The following is a 21,039-nucleotide window of genomic DNA, read 5'->3' as shown; positions in this document are numbered from 1 at the left end:
GTTACAAGGGGTTCTGGACATTCTTTTAAACTACATAAAAAACAAAACACAAGGGACCCCCAAGATTCTTTCAAACTACTTCAAAAACAAAAAAAAAGGGGTCCCCGAGATTCTTCAAACTACTTCAAAAACCAGTCACAAGGGGTCCCGGAGATTTTTTAAAACTACTTCAAAAACAAATCAGGTCCCCCAGATTCTTTCAAACTACATACTTCAAAAATAAAACACAAGGGTCTTCGAGATTGTTTGCAACTACTTCAAAAACAAATGGGGTCCCTGAGATTCCTTCAAAGTACTTCAAAAACAAAACACAAGTGGTCCTCGAGATTTTTTCAATGACTTCAAGAGTAAAACACAAATCGTTCCCGAGATTCTTTCAAATTACTTCAAAAAAAGCGAAACAAAATGGGTTCCCAAGATCCTTGAGACTACGTTAAAAACCAGGGGTAAGGTAAGATTCTTTCAAACTACTTCAAAAATAAATTAGAAGGGGCTCCCGTGAATCTTTCAACCTAGTTCAAAAACAAGACGAGGGATCCCCAAGATTATTTCAAGCTATGTACTTCAAAACAAAAGGGGTCAGTGGGATTTTTAAAACTACTTCAAAAAAAGCGAAACAAAATGGGTTCCCAAGATCCTTGAAACTACTTTAAAAACCAGGCGCAATGGGCCCCCAGATTCTTTCAAACCATACTTAAAAAACTTTGCTTTAAATCCAAGACAACCGGGATCGTTGACACAATCTCGAGAACCGATTTCTTCAAACTATTTCAGACAAGGGATCCACAAGATTATTTCAAGCTATGTACTTCAAAAATAAAACAAAAGGGGTTCTCGAAATTCTCTGAAATTACTTCAAAAACAAAACACAAGGGGATCCCGAGATTCTTCGAAACTACTTCAAAAACAAATAGGGTTCCCAAGATTTTTCAAATTACTTCAAAAATCATACAGAAGGGGTCCCATAATTTTTTTCAAATTACTTCAAGAACAAAACAAATGGGAACCTCGAGATACTTTATAACCACTTCAAAAACTTTAACTTTAAAACCAAGACAAAAGAGACACTTGAGATTCTTTCGAACTACGTCAAAAACCAGACACAAGAGGCCCCCGAGATTCTTTCAAATTACTTCAAAGACAAGACATATGGAAATCGAGATTTTCCAGAGGCGCCAACAGCCGTAGTGTACACAGCGCCGGCGCCTGAATCCAGTTTTGTACACTTTTAAATGAAGTAAAATTTCGGCCTTTCAGGCGCCGGTCTAAAATTTTCCTGTCATTTCACCAGGTCTAATCCACTCCTGAATAGGGGTACAGCCAGTGATTGGAACTGAAGGTAAGCGAAGAAAAGTGTTGTTACCCTGATGGGAATCGAACCACACATCTCCCGCTTGCCGGGCGGGTGCCTTGACCACTAGACCACGAGGCCGCTTATCTTTCTTCGCTTACCAACGTGTTATTCTGCCGCCACACGATTTGTAGAGAAAAACAAAACAATATTTTTGAGTATTTGGTACAGCGTGGGTCTAGCTAATTTTCGTTGAAAAAATGAGCTGTCACAAAAATTGACCAAAAATCTACCAATTATCGAAATTGGCGAAATAATGAATATTTATTTTAAAAAATACACTATAACATAACAAAACACATAAAGCCAAGGTAATAACAATAGTCATGTCGGTGTTATCTGCTCCAATTAACCCCTAAAATGTTCCTCGCCTGTAACAACAAAATCAGCAAAAACCTCCACACATTTAGGGAATATTTACAGTCACAAAAGCCGAAGTAACAGCATCTTTCGGTCCTATACTCCCCAAGTCCGACTTGCACAAAATTTCATGAATTTGCACCGCCTCACCCAACCTCCTGTTTAAAAACTTCCACGTAGCTTCGTACTCGGCGGACGTGTCCTGGATTAAATAGAGCTCAGTGGCTTTGTACACTCCAGCCACCCCTATCCTCCTAGCGTACCAATTAAACTACAACAAACACCAATTTTTATTAATCGCTCAACAAACATCTAAACTAAATCATCCTCACATCTACCGACCGGTCACCAGCGTAGTAACAAATATCATCCACGGTAGTCAGCAGCGTCGCCAGAGCGTTAGGAACATTCGGCGGCAACGACATGATGGCAATCGCTTGGGGCCACCTGCTTAAATAAGGAATAATCATCTTAAGCCGGTTCTGCAGCGCCTTCTCGACGAACTGGGGCGGCGGCAGCGCGGACTTGGTCTGCGATTTTTCTAGCTACAACAAGCGGTGCAATAAGCGTGCAAACGTTTTCAAACTGTGTACTTCTTTCAGGATTTCTACGAGTTTTTGGTTGGAAGTACGGTGAAAGTAGTGGACTAGGTCGCCGCCTCCTTTGGGGAAGAGGCCGTGGATCACGCCTGGATAGCCCACGGCTTGGGCGCCGGAACTTAGGGCCTTTCGTGACCATCCCAGTTCGGTCACGAAGGGTAGAGAAGCTTCTAATATTTTGTCTTTAATGTCTGTTTCGTCCTGAGGGGGGTCCGAGGATTGGGTGGAGCATTTTCGGTAGGTCGACCATGCGGAGTGGGTTTCTAAGCACAAGCAATTAAAATTTAGAGCGACCACCGCCAAATCTGGGTTCCTATTGGTCAGAAAACACGTGTCTCGAATTAAAAAAAGTTAATAATTAAGCCAACTTTATTAAACCTTTCAAACGTACACATTGTTCTTTTTCAAGTTTATACATTCCATAACACGACTTAACAAACTATCAACAACGTCTAAAGTAGTCAGCGACAAGTTCATAATTTCTATTTTCTTCTCAGTAGGTATTTCGGCCAAATTCTTGCCCAACACGGTTACAGAAACCTCACAATCAGACTTTTCCTTGTTAGAACGAGCACTCTCCTCCTCTTCCTTAATTTTCAAACGATAATGCTCCTTAGCCATTGTTATCCCAATCTTCAAACTTTTAAAATACCCTTCATCCAAAATATCCAAATAACAATCAATCCCGGTTTCGCCCGTCTTATCAACAATAACTAGATATCGCAGAAAATTCAAAGTTGACACAATCTGGTCAGAATTGTCCACGAGATCTGTCTCTTCTCTGTTTTTTAATAGGGTAAACTCGTCTAGGAGGTCAAATAGTTTGTGTTCTTTGTAGTATTTGGACAAGTTTTTCAAATTCCCGTTTTTGATTTCTTCACTTAGCATTGCTTTGTACTGCATGATGAGGTTGCCTTTTAATCCACTGTGAGTCAAGTGGCGCATCAAATTAATAATGATTAAAAAGCGACCTTGATGTTCAAATGACCACAAATACTTGTGAAGAACACCTAAACTTGTTTTACGAATTTCTTGACTTTCATTGTGTATAATAACATTGGAGAGAGTCTTGCAAAATTTACTATGAACTTCCGAGTCTAACAGCAAGTAAGACAATTCCTGTTGGTTTATATTTTTAAGCAAAGCCGCCGCTAAATGGACCGATTTTTCCAGAACCAATTGCGATGTTTGCGACAGGAGAAAATTCACCAGATTTAGCGAATTGTGCAAAATATATACTAAACTATAAACTTTTGGCGCATCCTTGATACAAACTTCTTGAGACAAAATTAAATAGTAGAAAACACCTAAAGATAAATTGTTTGGTTTAAATAAATCACTGCCAAGGTCACCGTCACGCATTTCCAGAAACAAAAACGGGTCAGACGACAATGAAAAAAATTTCTCAATTAAATCCTCAGCGATTATCCGCGCCTGAGGCTTAGTGTTTTTTAAGACATCCATATCCAGAAAAGCCAACGGTTTCCCGAGTAGTTCGACCAGGAACTTCCGGACCACTTGTTTTCGTTCACAAACGTTGCTGCATTTATCATCACTCGCCAATTCCGCCACAAAAGTCTCACAAAATATTACCAAATTCTCGTACAACGTATTTATTCGGCGGACGCTTTCACTGGAATCAAGCAACAATCTTTCATCTCCAGTTAAATTCAAGTCTTCTGGTGTCTCCAAAGTCTCTAAATAGTGTTTAATGGCGTTGAAACACCACCCTAATGACGTGATTCGTTTATCCGGAACCCGCACCAGAACCGTCTTGAGTGGTTTCAGTAAAGCTAGAAACTTCGTATCGTCTTTGGCCAACTCAAGTTCTTCTATAAATTGTAGGAGAACTTCCTCCGGCTTTGCTTGCTCTGCAATAATGTCGATGATCTTCTGACAACACTTGAACACTCCAACATTGTTGTCTTCGCTTTCCTCGCTCAAAAACTTCGACACTATCGGGACCAAGTCCCACGAATTGTTGTAAACTTCCTCGCTGTTTCTGTTGTCTGTGAAAAGTGTCAACGCCTGGACCGTGTTACCCTCATTTAACAGAATGGAAATCGTATCCGCGAAATTGTTGTCGCCTAGTTCTGAAGTCATTCTAGCGCCAATTTTCGTTCACTAATGAATATTTATACTTGTAACCGCATGACATTTAAGCCGACGAAGTTAAAATGATTGAGGTTATGTTCACCCCGACTACAAACTACGAACCGTAAAAATACTCACGTCGTATATTCGCCCTGAGTGCCGTAAATAAAGTCAGGAGAGACATTTCTTATCACATTTAAATCATAAATAAAATTTAATTATTTCACACCTACAAAACTCGGTTGGTGTTTTTCGCACTATTCGACAGCTAAAGTTCCTACACCTTCTTGTAAAAAAAAATATTTGCACACGGATTTAAATAAACCTTGTCGTTATCTTATCGTTTTTGGATAACCCGTTGCCCGAAATCAGTGTTAAATATTCAACAATTCGAACGACGAAGGTTACACTGGTTACACAATTGTGGTTTATGTTGGCAGCACAAAACGCTAAAAACCCACTAACACCACCCTAATAACCCGAAATCCCGAAATGACAATGACAGTGGCAGCCGAAAAAAATTCTTATTTTCGTGCATCTCAATGAAAAGACAATTACAAAAGGATTTAAATGAAGTGCTTGTGTTTAACGCGTTTAAACTATGTCTACACGATCACAACTAACTAAGGACTTGAATGGTAAGCCCGAAAATCCCGATTTATTGCAATAAAAACAATGTTTACAATGGTCTGAAAGGGGAGTGTCAATATTGATGATTAATATAATTTGCAAGTTTATGTTTATGTGCTTCCGGGCTTTAGAATTAGTCGAAATTTAACACTTTGTTGAGTCCACGAAGTGTGCATGCTTGAAAGAACACAATGCATGTTTTAATTAAAATTTTCTTTTTGCAGAAAGTATAAAATCGTCAGTCGGAAATAAAGTAAAAATACTTTTTAAGAATGTCGTTCGGTTGGAAACAAAAGGAGACAAGACTGAAAATAGAGTTCTGGTGAGTTCATTTCATGAATTTACATTTCCATGTTTGTTCAAGTAGGTGCGATTTGTGTATGCAGATAAGATAAACAGTGAGGTAGGCAGATAATCGACAATTACTCTAACGAACTGTTGTCGCAAACGCCAATGATTTATTATCGCCACTAATTGTTTTATTATGACATTGTTGCAACAGTATTTTAATCATAATTAAATGTACCGCCGAAACGTAGTTGACGTGACGCCCGTTGAGGGCGCTGGCTTCTAACATAATTTTGACGTTTCTCGAGCGACTTTGTTGTCAAGTTTTTACCCAAATTTTTTTATAAACGCCACAAAAATCGTGTTTATTAGTCAAGTTAGACGTGTTTGTGTGTATTTAACGCCAAAATGCCGCGAGCCGAGGTCGGAACCCCCAAATACATCGCCAACAAAATGAAGGCAAAGGGGCTGCAGAAACTGCGGTGGTACTGCCAGATGTGTCAGAAACAATGTCGGGACGAAAACGGCTTCAAATGCCACATGATGTCGGAGTCCCATCAGCGCCAGCTTCTCCTCTTCGCCGACAATTCCAAGCGGATCATCGATGACTTTTCGTTCCAATTTGCCAAGGAGTATTTACAGATTTTGCGGCGACAGTTCGGCACGAAACGCGTGAATGCAAATCGGGTCTACCAGGAGTACATTTCCGATCGGAATCACTTGCACATGAATGCCACCCGATGGGTGACGTTAACCGGGTTTGTGAAGTGGTTGGGGCGCACTGGGAAGTGTATCGTCGATGAAACGGAGAAAGGGTGGTTCATTACTTACGTAGATCGAGATCCAGAGACCATCGCGAGGGAAGAAAAGAAAAACAAGAAGTTGAAAATGGATAAGGATGATGAGGAACGAACTATGGAGTTTGTGCAAAAACAAGTACAACTGGCGCAGGAGAAAGGACAAGGGAAAGAGGAACCAGTTTACACTGAGTTACTACGGGAAAACGAGGAAGAAAAGTTGAAGTTGGATTTGAAACTAGAACAAAAAAAAGACATCAAGCCTGTGGTTTTCGCACTCCCGAAGCGTCCACTGGATGAAGGGACTGGGACTTCCAAAAGCTTCAAGAAAGTCAAAACCGAAAATAGAAAGAAGACCGCGTTGGACGAAATCAAGGAGTTGGAGGAAATCAAGAAGGAGAAGAGTAATCGAAAGGATTATTGGGTTACAGAGGGTATAGTGGTTAAAGTTGTCACAAAAACTCTGGGAGACGAATTTTATAAAGAGAAAGGTGTTATCAAAGAAGTATTGAGTAAATATGTGGCGGTAGTGAAATTGTTTGAAAGTGGACGCAAGTTAAAGTTGGATCAGCAACATTTGGAGACTGTTATTCCTGCGATTGGAAAGTTGGTGAAAGTTGTAAATGGGGCGTATAGGGGGGAGACGGCCACTTTGGTTTCCATCAACGAGAAGAAATTTTGTGCTGAGATAAAAATTGCGTCGGGGTTGTTGATGGGGAGAACGATTACGGGGGTTGAGTATGAGGATATTTGTAAATTGAACGAAGAATCGTAATTTAATAATTTATGTGATTTTTTTGTTATAGATTTAAGTAGTTTACGCATGCTTTACAATAAAGTTATGGAATAAGTCTAGTGTGGTGTTTTATTACCTACTGAATTAGTATTTGAGTCGAACGGGCGACTGCCACTTTAATTTTCTCGACGTTTCATGACCAAAATCAAATTGTATAATTTTTCGAAAAGTCTGGATTTATTTACCTTTGACCAGTTTTTTGATGTCACAATTTTTCCAGTTCCTAGTTTTTATTTTTCATTTTCTCGATTTTGTGAGTTTTTCGTTTCCTTTATTTTTTCAATGTTCCTTTTGATGATTTTATAATTTTTTCCTTTATTCAATTTTTCAAGTTCTCAATCTGATTGTTTATTCTTCGATTTTCCAATTTTAAAAATTTTCAATTTGGCAATTTTTGGATTTCGAAATATCCGATTTTCTTTAAATGGAAAAATTCTAAAATCGTAAAATTGAAAACTAGAACAATTTGCAAGTCAAAAACTGAAGAAACAAAAAATCCAGAAACTGAAAAGTCTAAAATTAAAAAATCCAAAATTTGAAAAATTTTGCATTAAAAAAATATATAAAATCAGAACATTGAAAAACCGAAAAACTGAAAAAGTAAAGAAAATAAAAAAAACAAACGAAAAATTACAAATCGAAAAACTAAAAAAATGCAAAATCGAAAAATTGAAATTGAAAACGCAAAAAATTATAAAATTGGCAGATTGAAAAATTGTAAAATAAAAACTCGGAAAATGGAAAAGTCGTATTAATACAAAAATTTTAAAATCCAATAATTGAAAAATGGAAATTTTCTAAAATCGTAAAATTGAAAAAGTCAAATACATACCTATTTTAGAAATTATTACATATTTAAAGTGCAAATAAAAAATTGAAGAAACGCAAATTTGAAAAATCTAGAAGTTGAAAAATCGAAAAATTGCAAATAGAAAAATTGAAAATTCCAAAAGTTGAAAAAGTTCACATTAAAAAAAAAGAAAAATTATAAAATCAGCACATTGAAAAAACGAACAATTGAAAAAATAAATAAAGTAAAAAACCGAAACGAAAAATTGCAAAATTTCACATTAAAAAAATATGTATAAAATCAAAAAAATAAAAAACATACTCGAAAAATGCAAAATCTAAAAACTGAAACTTCCAAACGCTGGAAAATTAAATAATGAAAACTCGGAAGAGTTGCATTCTTAAAAAAAAAATAAACATTGGCAAATCGAAAAAATGAAATCGAAATTGAATTGAAATGCAAATAAAAAATTGAAGAAACGAAAATTTGAAAAATCTGAAAGTTGAAAAACTGAAAACCAAAAAGTTGGAAATAAAAAAATTGAAAATTCCATAAATTGAAAAAAATAAAGATTATAAAACGAAACAAAAAAACGCAAATCGAAAAATTGCAAAATTTCACATTAAAAAAATATGTATATAAAATCAAAAACATTTTTAAAAATATTCGAAAAAATGCAAAATCTAAAAACTGAAACATCCAAAAGCTGGAAAATTAAATAATGCAAACTTGAAGAGTTGCATTCTTAAAAAAAAGTTAAACATTGGCAAATCGAAAAATTGAAATCGAACTTGAATTGAAATGCAAATAAAAATTGAAGAAACGAAAATTTGAAAAATCTGAAAGTTGAAAAATTGAAAACCAAAAAATTGGAAATAGGAAAATTGAAAATTCCATAAATCGAAAAAAAATAGAAAAATTATAAAATCAGAACATTGAAAAAACGAACAATTAAAAAAATTAAGAAAATAAAACGAAACAAAAAAACGCAAATCGAAAAATTGCAAAATTTCACATTAAAAAATATGCATATAAAATCAAAAAAAATCGAAAAAACATCCGAAAAAATGCAAAACCTAAAAACTGAAACATCCAAAAGCTGGAAAATTAAATAATGAAAACTTGAAGAGTTGTATTCTTAAAAAAAAAATTAAACATTGGCAAATCGAAAAATTGAAATCGAACTTGAATTGAAATGCAAATAAAAAATTGAAGAAACGAAAATTTGAAAAATCTGAAAATTGAAAACCAAAAAATTGGAAATTGAAAAATTGAAAATTCCATAAATTGAAAAAAACAGAGAAATTATAAAATCAGAACATTGAAAAAACGAACAATTAAAAAAATAAAGAAAATGAAACGAAACAAAAAAACGCAAATCGAAAAATCGCAAAATTTCACATTAAAAAAATATGTATATAAAAACAAAAAATTTTTTAAAAATATTCGAAAAAATGCAAAATCTAAAAACTGAAACATCCAAAAGTTGGAAAATCAACAATTTGAAAAATTAATTAAATAACGAAAACCCGAAGAGTTGCATTCGTAAAAAAATGAAAAATCAAAGAATTATAAAATGGGAACATTGAAAAATCGAAAAATTATAAAAATTGAGAAAACGAAAAACCGCAGGTCGAAAATCTGAGGAAACGAAAAATTGAAGGATTAAAAAAATTTAAAATTAAAAATAAAAAAAAATTGAGAAAATAAAAAACCGTAAATCGAAAATTTGAAGACATGAAAAATTGAAGAATCAAAAAATAGAAAAATTAAAAGTCGAAATTGAAAAATCCAAAAATTGAAAGAAAAAGTTCACATTGAAAAACCGAAACAAAAAATTGTAAATCGAAAAATTGCAAAATTTCACATTAAAAAAATATGTATATAAAAACAAAAAATTTTTAAAAATATTCGAAAAAATGCAAAATCTAAAAACTGAAACATCCAAAAGTTGGAAAATCAACAATTTGAAAAATTAATTAAATAACGAAAACCCGAAGAGTTGCATTCGTAAAATAATGAAAAATCAAAGAATTATAAAATGGGAACATTGAAAAATCGAAAAATTATAAAAATTGAGAAAACGAAAAACCGCAGGTCGAAAATCTGAGGAAACGAAAAATTGAAGGATTAAAAAATTTTAAAATTAAAAATAAAAAAAAATGAGAAAATAAAAAACCGTAAATCGAAAATTTGAAGACATGAAAAATCGAAGAATCAAAAAATAGAAAAATTAAAAGTCGAAATTGAAAAATCCAAAAATTGAAAGAAAAAGTTCACATTGAAAAACCGAAACAAAAAATTGTAAATCGAAAAATTGCAAAATTTCACATTAAAAAAATATGTATATAAAATCAGAACATTGAAAGACCGAAACATTGAAAAAGTAAAGAAAATAAAAAACCCATAAATGACAAATCGAAAAATTGAAAAAATTGAAATTGAAAACGCAAAAAATTATAAAATCGGAACATTGAAAAATCGAATAATTATAAAAATTGAGAAAATAGAAAAACGCAAATCGAAAATTTGAAGAAATGATAAATTGAGTCAAAAAATTGAAACTGAAAACGCAAAAAATTATAAAATCGGAACATTTAAAAATCGAATAATTATAAACATTGAGAAAATAAAAACCCGCAAATCGAAAATTTGAAGAAATGAAAAATTGAATAAAAAAATTGAAAAATTAAAAAACGAAAAATTGAAAAGTCGAATAAATGAAAGTTTTAAAATTGAAAAATCGAAAATTTCTAAAATCGTAAAATTGTAAAAGTCTATTATTAAAACTATTATTATTATTACATATTTGAAATTCAAATCAAATATTGAGGAAACGAAAAATTGAAAACCAAAAAATTGCAAATAGAAAAATTGAAAAATGGAAAATTTAAAAACTTCACATTGAAATAAAGGAAAGTTATAAAATCAGAGCACTGAAAAACACAACAATTGAAAAATTAAAGAAAATAAAAAACCCAAACGAAAAATTGCAAATCGAAAAATTTGAAGACCTAAAAAATCGAAAATTGAAAACTGTGAAACTGGAAATCTAAAAATTGAATCATCCATAAGTTGATTATCCAAATCGAAAAATTAAAGAAACGAAGAATTGAAGAAATTGAAACAAACTAAAAATTATAAAATAAACATTGAAAAATCGAAAAATTGTGAAAATACAGAAAATAAAAAACCGTAAATTTTGCTATATATGCTAATAAAAAATTTAGCAAATCGAAAAATTGAAAAAATTAAAATTGAAAACGCAAAATTATAAAATCGGGAAAGTCGAATAAAACCACAAAATTGCAAATAAAAAAATTGAAAAATCCAGAAATTTAAAAAGTTCATATTGAAAAAAAGAAAAATCATAAAATCAATACATTGAAAAACCGAACAATTGTAAAAATAAAGAAAAATTTGAAGACTTGAAAAAACGAAAAATTGAAAACTTGTGGTACTGGAAATTTAAAAACTGAACCATCCAAAAGTTGAAATTGCAAATTGAAAAGTTGAAAAATTGCAATCGAAAAATTAAAGAAACGAAGAATTGAAAAAACTGAAATTGAAAAAAAAAACAAAAAATTATAAAATCGACACAATGAAAAATAGAAAAATGGTGAATGTATTGAAAATAAAAAACCGCAAATTTTGCTGTACATGCTAATAAAAAATTGCAAATCGAAAATTTAAAAAAATTAAAAATTGAAAACTCGAGAAATTTAAAAAAAGTTGTAGAATCACAAATCGAAAAATAGAAGAAACGAAAAATTAAAAATTAAAATTGAAAAGATTAAGAAAATATAAAATCGAAACGAAAAATTGCAAATCTAAAAATTTGAAGACTTGAAAAATAAAAAAATTGAAAACTTGTGAAACGGAAAATCTAAAAATTAAACCATCCAAAAGTTGAAATTGTAAACCGAAACGTTGAAAAATTGCAATCGAAAAATTAAAGAAACGAAGAATTGAAAAGATTGAAATTAAAAAAAAATAGAATTGAAACATTGAAAAATCTAAAATTGTGAAAATACAGAAAATAAAAAAACGTAAATTTTGCTATATGTATATGTATGCTAATAAAAAATTGCAGATCGAAAATTTGAAAAAATTAAAAATCGAAAACTCGAGAAATTTTAAAACGGAAAGTTGAAAAATCACAAATCGAAAAACTGAAGAAACGAAAAATTAAAAAAAAAAGAAAACAAAAAACCGAAACGAAAAATTGCAAATCGAAAAATTTGAAGACTTGAAAAATCAAAAAATTAAAAACTTGTGAAACTGGAAATCTAAAAATTGATCCATTCAAAAATTGAAATTGCAAATCGAAACGTTGAAAAATTGCAGTTGAAAAATTGAAGAAACGAAGAATTGAAAAAATTGACAAAAAAAAGCAGAAAAATTAGAGTCGAAACATTGAAAAATCGAAAAATTGTGAAAATACAGAAAATAAAAAAACGCAAATTTTGTTAAATATGCTGATAAAAAATTGCAAATTAAAAATTTGAAAAAAATTAAAAATCAAAAACTCGAGAAATTTTAAAAAGAAAAGTTGAAATATCGCAAATCGAAAAACTGAAAAAACGAAAAATTCACAAAATTAAAATTGGAAAAATTAAGAAAATAAAAAACCGAAACGAAAAATTGCAAACCTAAAAATTGAACCATCGAAAAGTTGAAATTACAAATCGAAACGTTAAAAAATTGCAGTCGAAAAATTAAAGAAACGAAGAATTGAAAAAATTGAAATTAAAGAAAAATGGAATTGAAACATTAAAAAATCTAAAAATACAGAAAATACAGAAAATAAAAAACGTTAATTTGGCTATATGTATGTATATGGCTAATAAAAAATTGCAAATTGAAAATTTGAAAAAATTAAAAATTGATAACTCGAGAAATTTTAAAACGGAAAGTTGAAAAATCGCAAATCGAAAAACTGAAGAAACGAAAAATTGCAAATCGAAAAATTTGAAGACTTGAGAAACCAAAAAATTAAAAACTTATGAAACTGGAAATCTAAAAATTGATCCATCCAAAAATTGAAATTGCAAATCGAAAAGTTGAAAAATTGCAATCGAAAAATTAAAGAAACGAAGAATTAAAAAAATTGAAATTAAAAAAAAAACAAAAAATTATAAAATCGAAACACTGAAAAATCGAAAAATTGTGAAAATACAGAAAATAAAAAACCGCAAATTTTGCTATAAATGGTAATAAAAAATTGCAAATCAAAAATTTGAAGAATTAAAAATTGAAAACTCGAGAAACGTGAAAACGAAAAGTTGAAAAATCACAAATCGAAAAACTGAAGAAGCCAAAAATAAAATAAATTAAAATTGAACAAATTAACAAAATACAAAACGGAAACGAAAAATTGCAAACCGAAAAATTTGAAGACTAGAAAAGTCGAAGTTGCAAATCGAAAAGCTGAAAAATTTCAATCGAAAAATTAAAGAAACGAATTGAAAAAACTGAAATTACTGGAATTGAAAAAAACAAAAAATTATAAAATCGAAATTTGAAAAATTAAAGATTGAAAACTCGAGAAATTTGACAACGAAAAATTGCAAAATCTAAAAATTGAGGAAACAAGAAAAATGAGAAATTGAAAAATTCAAAAGTTGAAAATTGAAAAGCTGATAAATTTGAACTTGAAAACTCGAAAAATTGCAAATCGAAAAACTGAGAAACACAAAAAATTGAAAAATTGAACAATTGAAAAATTAGTTAGTTATTTTCACCACTGTTGAAGTTATCAAAAAATAAAAATCGCAAAAAAGATTTATAATTTGTTAAACAAGATTTATTGGGCTGCACTTCACAAGCGAGGGAATTTCGGTCGAAATAACCTTCGACCATTTTTTATTTCTCGGTTATGCGTCACTGTGACAGGAAATGACGTCAGTTCCTCAATTTTGTTTGGGTTATGATATGACATATCTAATAGTTTCATGGAAAAACAAACACGCGTGGCCTCTGTCTAGCATTACAGTATTTTAAATTTAAAAGGTAGTACATCAAGTTGTGAATTTTGCCGCTTCGTTGTGATGACGTAAATCATCGCTGGTTGCAGCGAAATAGGGGCAAATTTGAACATTTCTTGTAGAGATGTAATTGAATACACAATATTCTTATTTATGTTACTTTTAGATTGTAATAAAAAAGTTTAATCTTTTTTCATGAAAGGTTTAAATATTTGAAGAATACTTGTAGGAATTTGAAATATGATTTTAGTTATAGTTTTAACAAAATAGTGGTAGCGACACTAGTAACCCTTTTGTTGAATTTAGGTATTTTCTCCATGTCGCATCTTACTGCTCACAGCAAAAGTGCCAACAAAAGTAAGTTTATTTAAACAAATCCCCAATTTTTCAAAATCCCGTTTAAGATCGACTGCCATTTCCACTACTTGGAAATACAAGCGCTGGAAAGCAAACGAGGCAATCAGCTGAGTTTGACCATAAACGACAAGGTCTACTCATTTTTAACAGGCGACGATTCAACATGCAGCGCAGAAGTAGACAACATGATTTCCGCATTGAACAATGCCATAAGAAACATTTTTCCAACCGTCCCGCTTCAGCACATCATCAAAAAAGTAACCCAAAAACCACCATAATCCCCCATAATCAACCTCATTTTTAGATCGACGTCATACCCAACACCAGGCTTCAGCAGCTGCGAGATCTAGAAGCCATCGCTAGCAGTAGACGCGAAGTGGGGCCTTGTGGGGGCTTCTCGACCCAATATGCTTGCATGTGCGACTACCACGGGATGACCTACCGCGAAGAAGTGGCTTGGGACGTCGACAATATCTACGTATCCCTAAATACACGAGAATTATGCCTTAAAGATTTCGATTATTTAGATCAAAAGTGGGTTTCGGGGATATGGTTTCAAAATGATAAGGGTTTGTGTTGCAGAGACTTAATTCCGATAATCAGCGCGCTGGAGTATAACACGTGGTTTACGAAATTGAGGGCTAACCAGGTGAAGCTGAGTCACGACAACATCGACAGAATTCTTCACGTTTTGAGGAAGTCGCTCAACTTGGAGGAGTTGTATTTGGACAATTTGGGGTTGAAGGCGGATTTTGTAAATAAATTGGGGAGTGTTTTGAAGATGAACCCGGCGTCGGCCCTCCACACCATAGATTTATCTTATAATACTATTGAAGACAAAGGTTGGAGGGTGGTTGGGTTTGATTTAGTTTGATTTTTGATTTTTGGCAGGTGCTATTTATCTATCAGGTTGTATTTCTCGGCTCAATAAAGGACTTGTCCATTTAAATGTGGCCCATTGTGGACTTAGTTCCAAGGGTGTCAATCATCTAGCAGCAGCACTCAATAATAATAATAGCGTATTGACAACACTTACTTATCTCAACTTGTGCGGAAATAGCCTCAAGGACGATATAAGTGTAGGTAGCGACCCTTCTAAATGTATACAATGTGTACGAGTTTCACTTTCAGAATCTACACACGTTTTTCTCAAATCCTAATGCACTCCAGCATATAGATATATCGGGCACTGACGTAATATTGGAAAATGTGAGTATGTTTTTTTATACTGTGTTGATGTTTATGTGTTTGCTTTTAGTTGTTTGGTGCTCTCGTTCGTGGCTGTACAACCAATCTAGTTCATTTAAATATTTCTAAGAACCCGTTTAGTAGTAAAAAGAATAAAGAGGCTCCCATATCGTTTAAGCAGTTTTTCAGCACCACCCTTAATCTTAAGTTTCTTAATATGTCTCATTGTAAGCTTCCGCAAGAGGCGTTAAAGTAAGTCGGTTTTGGTGTATGGAGAGCGGTGTTTGATGTGTCTGTTTTAGGAACTTGTTGTTGGGCTTGGCTTGCAATGAATTTACCAAAGAAATGTCTTTAGATATAAGTAATAACGGATTAGGAAGTCAGGGTGCCCACGTTTTAGAATCATGTGTTCATGGTGTTCGCTGCATTTCTAGTCTAGATATATCGGATAATAGTAAGTGGTTTTTATTTTATTTTAAATAGGACCGAGGTGACATCGTTTGTGGATTTCGGTAAAAATACAAAACTACAGAAATAACTGGAAAACTTGACAAATCATCTGTTCGCCACTATATTTGACCGCAACTGTCAAAGTGAATAAGAAACACTTTAGTGTTGCCAACATAATTTTTTTAACATTAAATTTCAAAGGTTGCTAGATGACTAACTTTATGTGATAGATTTTTGGCATAATTTTGAATTGAAAAAAAAGTGACTGCGTATTTACCGTTCCGGATGTTTTTAGGCCATGTAATTATAGTAATTTGGTTGGCAACCAATTTCGTATATGCAAATATCCCTAATGAAAAATGAAATTTATCATATTAGGTTAAGTTGTTTTTAATGCAAAATGACAAAAATTGTACCAGTTTGTATTCTCCATTCCAATAAGTACATTTCAGAGCACTGAAGTAAACAATTATTATTTCAGTATTTAATAAGTCAATTCAGTGTTAACTTTAATAATTCGAATCAACATTTTTGATTATATTATACCGGTGTCAGGAAAATGGCGGACTCTTCAATTTCGGGAGTCCCAAAAAATAATAAAAAAAATTTTTATGATGTAGACTACAAAAAAAACCGTAATTTTATAAAAGTAAAATTGGCAACACTGCACGCACCTAATGTGTGAATGCCTCCAGTTTACTTTCTGATTTCTTAATAACGATGATGACTGAAATGATGAATCATGGAATCTAAACTAAGAAGATAAAACTTATTTTATTGGATGAAAAGTAGATTTCATATTGCTAAATTGTGAAATCTAAACAAAAAAAGGTAAAACTAATCCCACCCACTTCCACGTTAGAATTTCATTGTCTTCTTTTATTTACTGTGAGATGAAGATTGAATTTTACTTTGACAAGTGTTCGAATCTACAATTATTATTGAAAAAACCTTCAAAATGGCCCCGCCCACCCACCCGATTTTCTTCTCAATCAGTCATTTTATTGGACAAAAAGTGGATTTTATTTCGATAAGTGGTGAAATCTAAACAAAAAAGGTAAAAGTAATCCCACCCACTTCCACTTTTGATCTTGATTGGCCTATTTTATTGGAGGAAAAGTGAATTTTGAATTGATGAATAATGGAATCTAAATTGAAAAGGTAAAACAAATCCCACCCACATCCACTTTTGAATTTCATTGGTTTATTTTACTTACTTCGAGATGAAGATCGAATTTTATTTTGCCAAGTTTCGAATCTATGATTAAGAAAAACTTCAAAAACTTGCTAAGATAAAACTAATTTTGGCAAATAACGTGCCCACTAAGAAAAGAGAGGGTAGGTGGGCGTGGCTAGTAGTTGCTAAAATAGTAAGACCGATTTTAGCGAATGAGATACCTTTGAAGAAAAAAGACGGCGGGTGGGCGGAGCTAGTACCTGCTAAGATAAAACTGATTTTGGCAAATGAGATATCCTCCAAGAAAAGAGAGGGCGGGTGGGCGGGTCTAGGACCTGCTACGATAAAATTGATTTTGGCAAATAACGTACCCTCTAAGAAAAGAGAGGGCGGGTGGGTGGGGTTAGTACCTGCTAAGATAAGACTGACTTAACAAATGGCGTATCTTCTAAGAAATTTAATTAAATTATTATAAGAAAAGACACTGGAGGCTCCAAGGCACTTTCAAATTATCTATACTTTTTTGACTTTTTGATTTTAACTTTTTCAATTTTTCAAAATTTCAGATTCCTCAATTTTACAAATCTCAATTTTTGAATTTTGCGATCTGTCAATTTTTTGATTTTTTAAATTTTAGATATGTATTTCGATTTTTCACTCCTTTGTTTTTCTATTTTTCAGTTTTTGGAATTTTTAAATTTAAAATTTTTCACTTTTGTGATGTTTCGATTTTTCGACTTTTCGCTTTTAGATTTCTCGGTGTTTTCAATTTTTCGAGTTTTAAAATTTTTGATTTCCATTTTGTTAAATTTTCGATATTTTGATTTTTCTATTTTCCAATTTTTCTAATTTTTGAAATTTACATTTTTCATTTTTTTGACGTGTCGATTTCTCCATGTTTCGATTTTTCGATTGATCGCTTTTTTAAAGTTTAAATGTTTTCAATTTCGAAATTTTCGGTTTTGGGCTATTTCTATTTCTCAGTTTTTCGTTTTTCCGACTTTTCTTTTTTCCCAATTTTTTGATTTCTCAATTTTCTGTTATGATGTTTCAGTTTTTCTATTCTTCATTTTTTCGATTTTAAAATTTTGTAATGCTTCAAATTTTGGCGTTTCTAAGCTTTCGGTTTTCAATTTGGGATTTTTGAATATGTATTTCGAGTTTTCAGTTTTTCAATTTTTCTACTTTTTATTTTTTTGATTTTCTACTGTTTCGATTTTTCAAAATTTTTCAATTTTAAAAATTTTAGATTCTTCGATTTTACAATTTTTCGTTTTTTGCTGTCTTAATTTCTCGATTTATCTTTATGATTTTATCTGGACTTTCTCAGTTTTTCGGTTTCTCAATTTTCCGATATTTCAGTACCACGATTTTTTAATTTTCAGATTCTTCACTTTTTCGATTTTTAAATATGTTAAATTTTGGCTTTTCTAAATTTTCGATCGGTTTCAATTTAGAATTTTCGACTTTTCCGATTTTTCGATTTCCCGGTTTTTCGCTTTCCCAATTTTCCGATATTTCGGCTCCACGATTTTTCAATTTTTAGATTCTTCAATTTATGAATTCTTCACTTTTATGATTTAAAATTTTTCAAATGATCGGTTTCAATTTAGAATTTTCGGATTTTTCAATTTTGGGCTATTTCAATTTCTCAATTTTTCGAATTTTCGACTTTTTTCAGTTTTTCAATATTTCGACTTTCCCAGTTTCTCGGTTTCTCAATTTTCCAATATTTCAGCTCCACGATTTCTCAATTTTTAAATTCTTCAATTTATCGATTCTTCACTTTTACGCTTTTGAAATTTTTCAAAATTTCAAATTTTGGCGTTTCTAAATTTACGATTTCTCGATTTTTTTTGATTTTTCTATTTTTTAATTTTTCGAATTCTCATGTTTTCGATGTGTCAGTTTTGGTATTTTTCAATTTGTATTTCGATTTTTCAGTTTTTCGGTTTAAATTTTAAAATTTTACGTTCTTCTATTTTATAATTTTTCGTTTTTTTTTTGGTGTTTTGATTTGTCGATTTATCTAGATTTTGTTGTTCCGATTTTTCAATTTTTCAGTTGATTGGTTTCAATTTAGAATTTTCGACATTTCCGATTTTTCAATTTTTAGATTCTTCAATTTATGAATTCTTCACTTTTACGATTTTTAAATTTTTCAATTGATCGGTTTCAATTAAGAATTTTCGGATTTTTCAATTTTCGGCTATTTCAATTTCTCAATTTTTCGAATTTTCGACGTTTTCCAGTTTTTCAATATTTCGACTTTCCCAGTTTCTCGGTTTCTCAATTTTCCAATATTCAGCTCCACGATTTCTCAATTTTTAAATTCTTCACTTTTACCCTTTTGAAATTTTTCAAAATTTCAAATTTTGGTGTTTCTAAATTTTCGATTTCTCGATTTTTTTGATTTATCGATTTTTGAATTTTTCGATTTCTCATGTTTTGGTATTTTTCAATTTATATTTCGATTTTTCAGTTTTTCGGTATAAATTTTAAAATTTTACATTCTTCTATTTTATAATTTTTCGTTTTTTTTTGGTGTTTTGATTTGTCGATTTATCTAGATTTTGTTGTTCCGATTTTTCAATTTTTCAGTTGATCGGTTTCAATTTAGAGTTTTCGACATTTCCGATTTTTCAATTTTTAGATTCTTCAATTTATGAATTCTTCACTTTTACGATTTTTAAAATTTTCAATTGATCGGTTTCAATTAAGAATTTTCGGATTTTTCAATTTTGGGCTATTTCAATTTCTCAATTTTTCGAATTTTCGACTTTTTCCAGTTTTTCAATATTTCGACTTTCCCAGTTTCTCGGTTTCTCAATTTTCCAATATTTCAGCTCCACGATTTCTCAATTTTTAAATTCTTCAATTTATCGATTCTTCACTTTTACGCTTTTGAAATTTTTCAAAATTTCAAATTTTGGTGTTTCTAAATTTTCGATTTCTCGATTTTTTTTTTTTTTGATTTTTCGATTTTTCAATTTTTCGATTTCTCATGTTTTCGATGATTCAGTTTTGGTATTTTTCAATTTATATTTCGATTTTTCAGTTTTTCGGTTTAAATTTTAAAATTTTACATTCTTCTATTTTATAATCTTTCGTTTTTTTTGGTGTTTTGATTTCTCTATTTGTCTAGATTTTGTTCTTCCGATTTTACAATTTTTCAATTGATTGGTTTCAATTTAGAATTTTCGGCTTTTGCAAATTTTCGATTTCCCGCTTTTTCGGTTTCTCAATATTCCGATATTTCAGCTCCACAATTTTCAAATTTTTAGGTTCTTCAATTTATGAATTCTTCACTTCTACGATTTTTAAATTTTTCAATACATATTTCAAATTTTGGCATTTCTAAATTTTCTGTTCCTCGATTTTTCAATTTTTCAGTTGATCGGTTTCAATTTAGAATTTTCGACATTTCCGATTTTTCAATTTTTAGATTCTTCAATTTATGAATTCTTCACTTTTACGATTTTAAAATTTTTCAATTGAACGGTTTCAATTAAGAATTTTCGGATTTTTCAATTTTGGGCTATTTCAATTTCTCAATTTTTCGAATTTTCGACATTTTCCAGTTTTTCAATATTTCGACTTTCCCAGTTTCTTGGTTTCTCAATTTTTAAATTCTTCACTTTTACGCTTTTGAAATATTTCAAAATTTCAAATTTTGGCGCTTCTAAATTTTCGATTTCTAGATTTTTTTTGATTTTTCGATTTTTTAATTTTTCGATTTCTCATGTTTTCGATTATTCAGTTTTGGTATTTTTCAATTTGTATTTCGATTTTTCAGTTTTTCAGTTTAAATTTTAAAATTTGACATTCTTCTATTTTATAATTTTTCGTTTGTTGGTGTTTTGATTTCTCGATTTATCTAGATTTTGTTGTTCCGATTTTTCAATTTTTCAATTGATCGGTTTCAATTTAGAATTTTCGACTTTTCCGATTTTTCGATTTCCCGGTTTTTCGCTTTCCCAATTTTCCAATATTTCAGCTCCACGATTTTTCAATTTTTAGATTCTTCAATTTATTAATTCTTCACTTTTACTATTTTTAAATTTTTCAATTGATCGGTCTCAATTAAGAATTTTCGGATTTTTCAATTTTGGGCTATTTCAATTTCTCAATTTTTCGAATTTTCGACTTTTTCCAGTTTTTCAATATTTGACTTT

At 31.1% G+C, this 21,039-nt stretch overlaps 4 protein-coding genes across 5 annotated transcripts in view; 2 read left to right on the top strand and 2 right to left on the bottom strand.

Annotated features, from left to right (window-relative positions):
* Positions 1 to 1,596: 1,596 nt before the first annotated feature.
* LOC135139462 (ubiquinone biosynthesis protein COQ9, mitochondrial) lies at positions 1,597 to 4,658 on the bottom strand. The gene is made up of 5 exons (XM_064069703.1): positions 4,543 to 4,658; positions 2,305 to 2,573; positions 2,044 to 2,256; positions 1,773 to 1,982; positions 1,597 to 1,722 (listed from the first exon to the last, which is right to left on the bottom strand). The coding sequence occupies exons 1-5, from the start codon at positions 4,586 to 4,588 to the stop codon at positions 1,687 to 1,689; spliced, it is 774 nt and encodes a 257-aa protein (XP_063925773.1). The 5' UTR covers positions 4,589 to 4,658; the 3' UTR covers positions 1,597 to 1,686.
* LOC135139457 (glomulin) lies at positions 2,662 to 4,536 on the bottom strand. The gene has a single exon (XM_064069697.1). The coding sequence runs from the start codon at positions 4,411 to 4,413 to the stop codon at positions 2,692 to 2,694; it is 1,722 nt and encodes a 573-aa protein (XP_063925767.1). The 5' UTR covers positions 4,414 to 4,536; the 3' UTR covers positions 2,662 to 2,691.
* Positions 4,659 to 4,952: 294 nt separating the features above from the next.
* The window catches only part of LOC135139452 (F-actin-uncapping protein LRRC16A), a 35,593-nt gene continuing 19,506 nt past the window's right edge, over positions 4,953 to 21,039 (top strand). For both annotated transcript variants that reach the window (XR_010282156.1, XM_064069691.1), the window contains exons 1-10: positions 4,953 to 5,042; positions 5,259 to 5,356; positions 13,999 to 14,049; positions 14,097 to 14,306; positions 14,354 to 14,583; positions 14,632 to 14,891; positions 14,941 to 15,128; positions 15,181 to 15,258; positions 15,308 to 15,489; positions 15,540 to 15,691. Coding sequence is in view for 1 of the 2 variants with exons in the window: in XM_064069691.1 (XP_063925761.1) it covers positions 5,006 to 5,042; positions 5,259 to 5,356; positions 13,999 to 14,049; positions 14,097 to 14,306; positions 14,354 to 14,583; positions 14,632 to 14,891; positions 14,941 to 15,128; positions 15,181 to 15,258; positions 15,308 to 15,489; positions 15,540 to 15,691 (1,486 nt within the window). In the remaining variant the exon portion in view is untranslated. The remainder of the gene's footprint in view (positions 5,043 to 5,258; positions 5,357 to 13,998; positions 14,050 to 14,096; positions 14,307 to 14,353; positions 14,584 to 14,631; positions 14,892 to 14,940; positions 15,129 to 15,180; positions 15,259 to 15,307; positions 15,490 to 15,539; positions 15,692 to 21,039) is intronic.
* Positions 5,381 to 6,974, top strand: LOC135139460 (DNA/RNA-binding protein KIN17). Its single transcript, XM_064069701.1, has one exon. The coding sequence runs from the start codon at positions 5,731 to 5,733 to the stop codon at positions 6,892 to 6,894; it is 1,164 nt and encodes a 387-aa protein (XP_063925771.1). The 5' UTR covers positions 5,381 to 5,730; the 3' UTR covers positions 6,895 to 6,974.

This window comes from Zophobas morio, unplaced genomic scaffold, assembly GCF_036711695.1.
Source record: "Zophobas morio isolate AGI-343-1 ecotype UQ-CSIRO unplaced genomic scaffold, CSIRO_AGI_Zmor_V1 ptg000031l, whole genome shotgun sequence".
NCBI classification, from domain to species: Eukaryota; Metazoa; Arthropoda; class Insecta; order Coleoptera; family Tenebrionidae; genus Zophobas; species Zophobas morio.
This window is presented reverse-complemented; position numbering and strand designations above follow the sequence as displayed.

Excerpts from the sequence above, each read along its gene's own strand:
- LOC135139462 (XM_064069703.1), bottom strand. The coding sequence starts at position 4,588 with ATGTCTCTCCTGACTTTATTTACGGCACTCAGGGCGAATATACGAC. Across the intron at positions 2,574-4,542 it reads ACTCAGGGCGAATATACGAC|AAACCCACTCCGCATGGTCG; the intron begins GTGAGTATTTTT and ends GCTTGTGCTTAG. Across the intron at positions 2,257-2,304 it reads TCGTAGAAATCCTGAAAGAA|CTAGAAAAATCGCAGACCAA; the intron begins GTACACAGTTTG and ends CGCTTGTTGTAG.
- LOC135139457 (XM_064069697.1), bottom strand. The coding sequence starts at position 4,413 with ATGACTTCAGAACTAGGCGACAACAATTTCGCGGATACGATTTCCATT.
- LOC135139460 (XM_064069701.1), top strand. The coding sequence starts at position 5,731 with ATGCCGCGAGCCGAGGTCGGAACCCCCAAATACATCGCCAACAAAATG.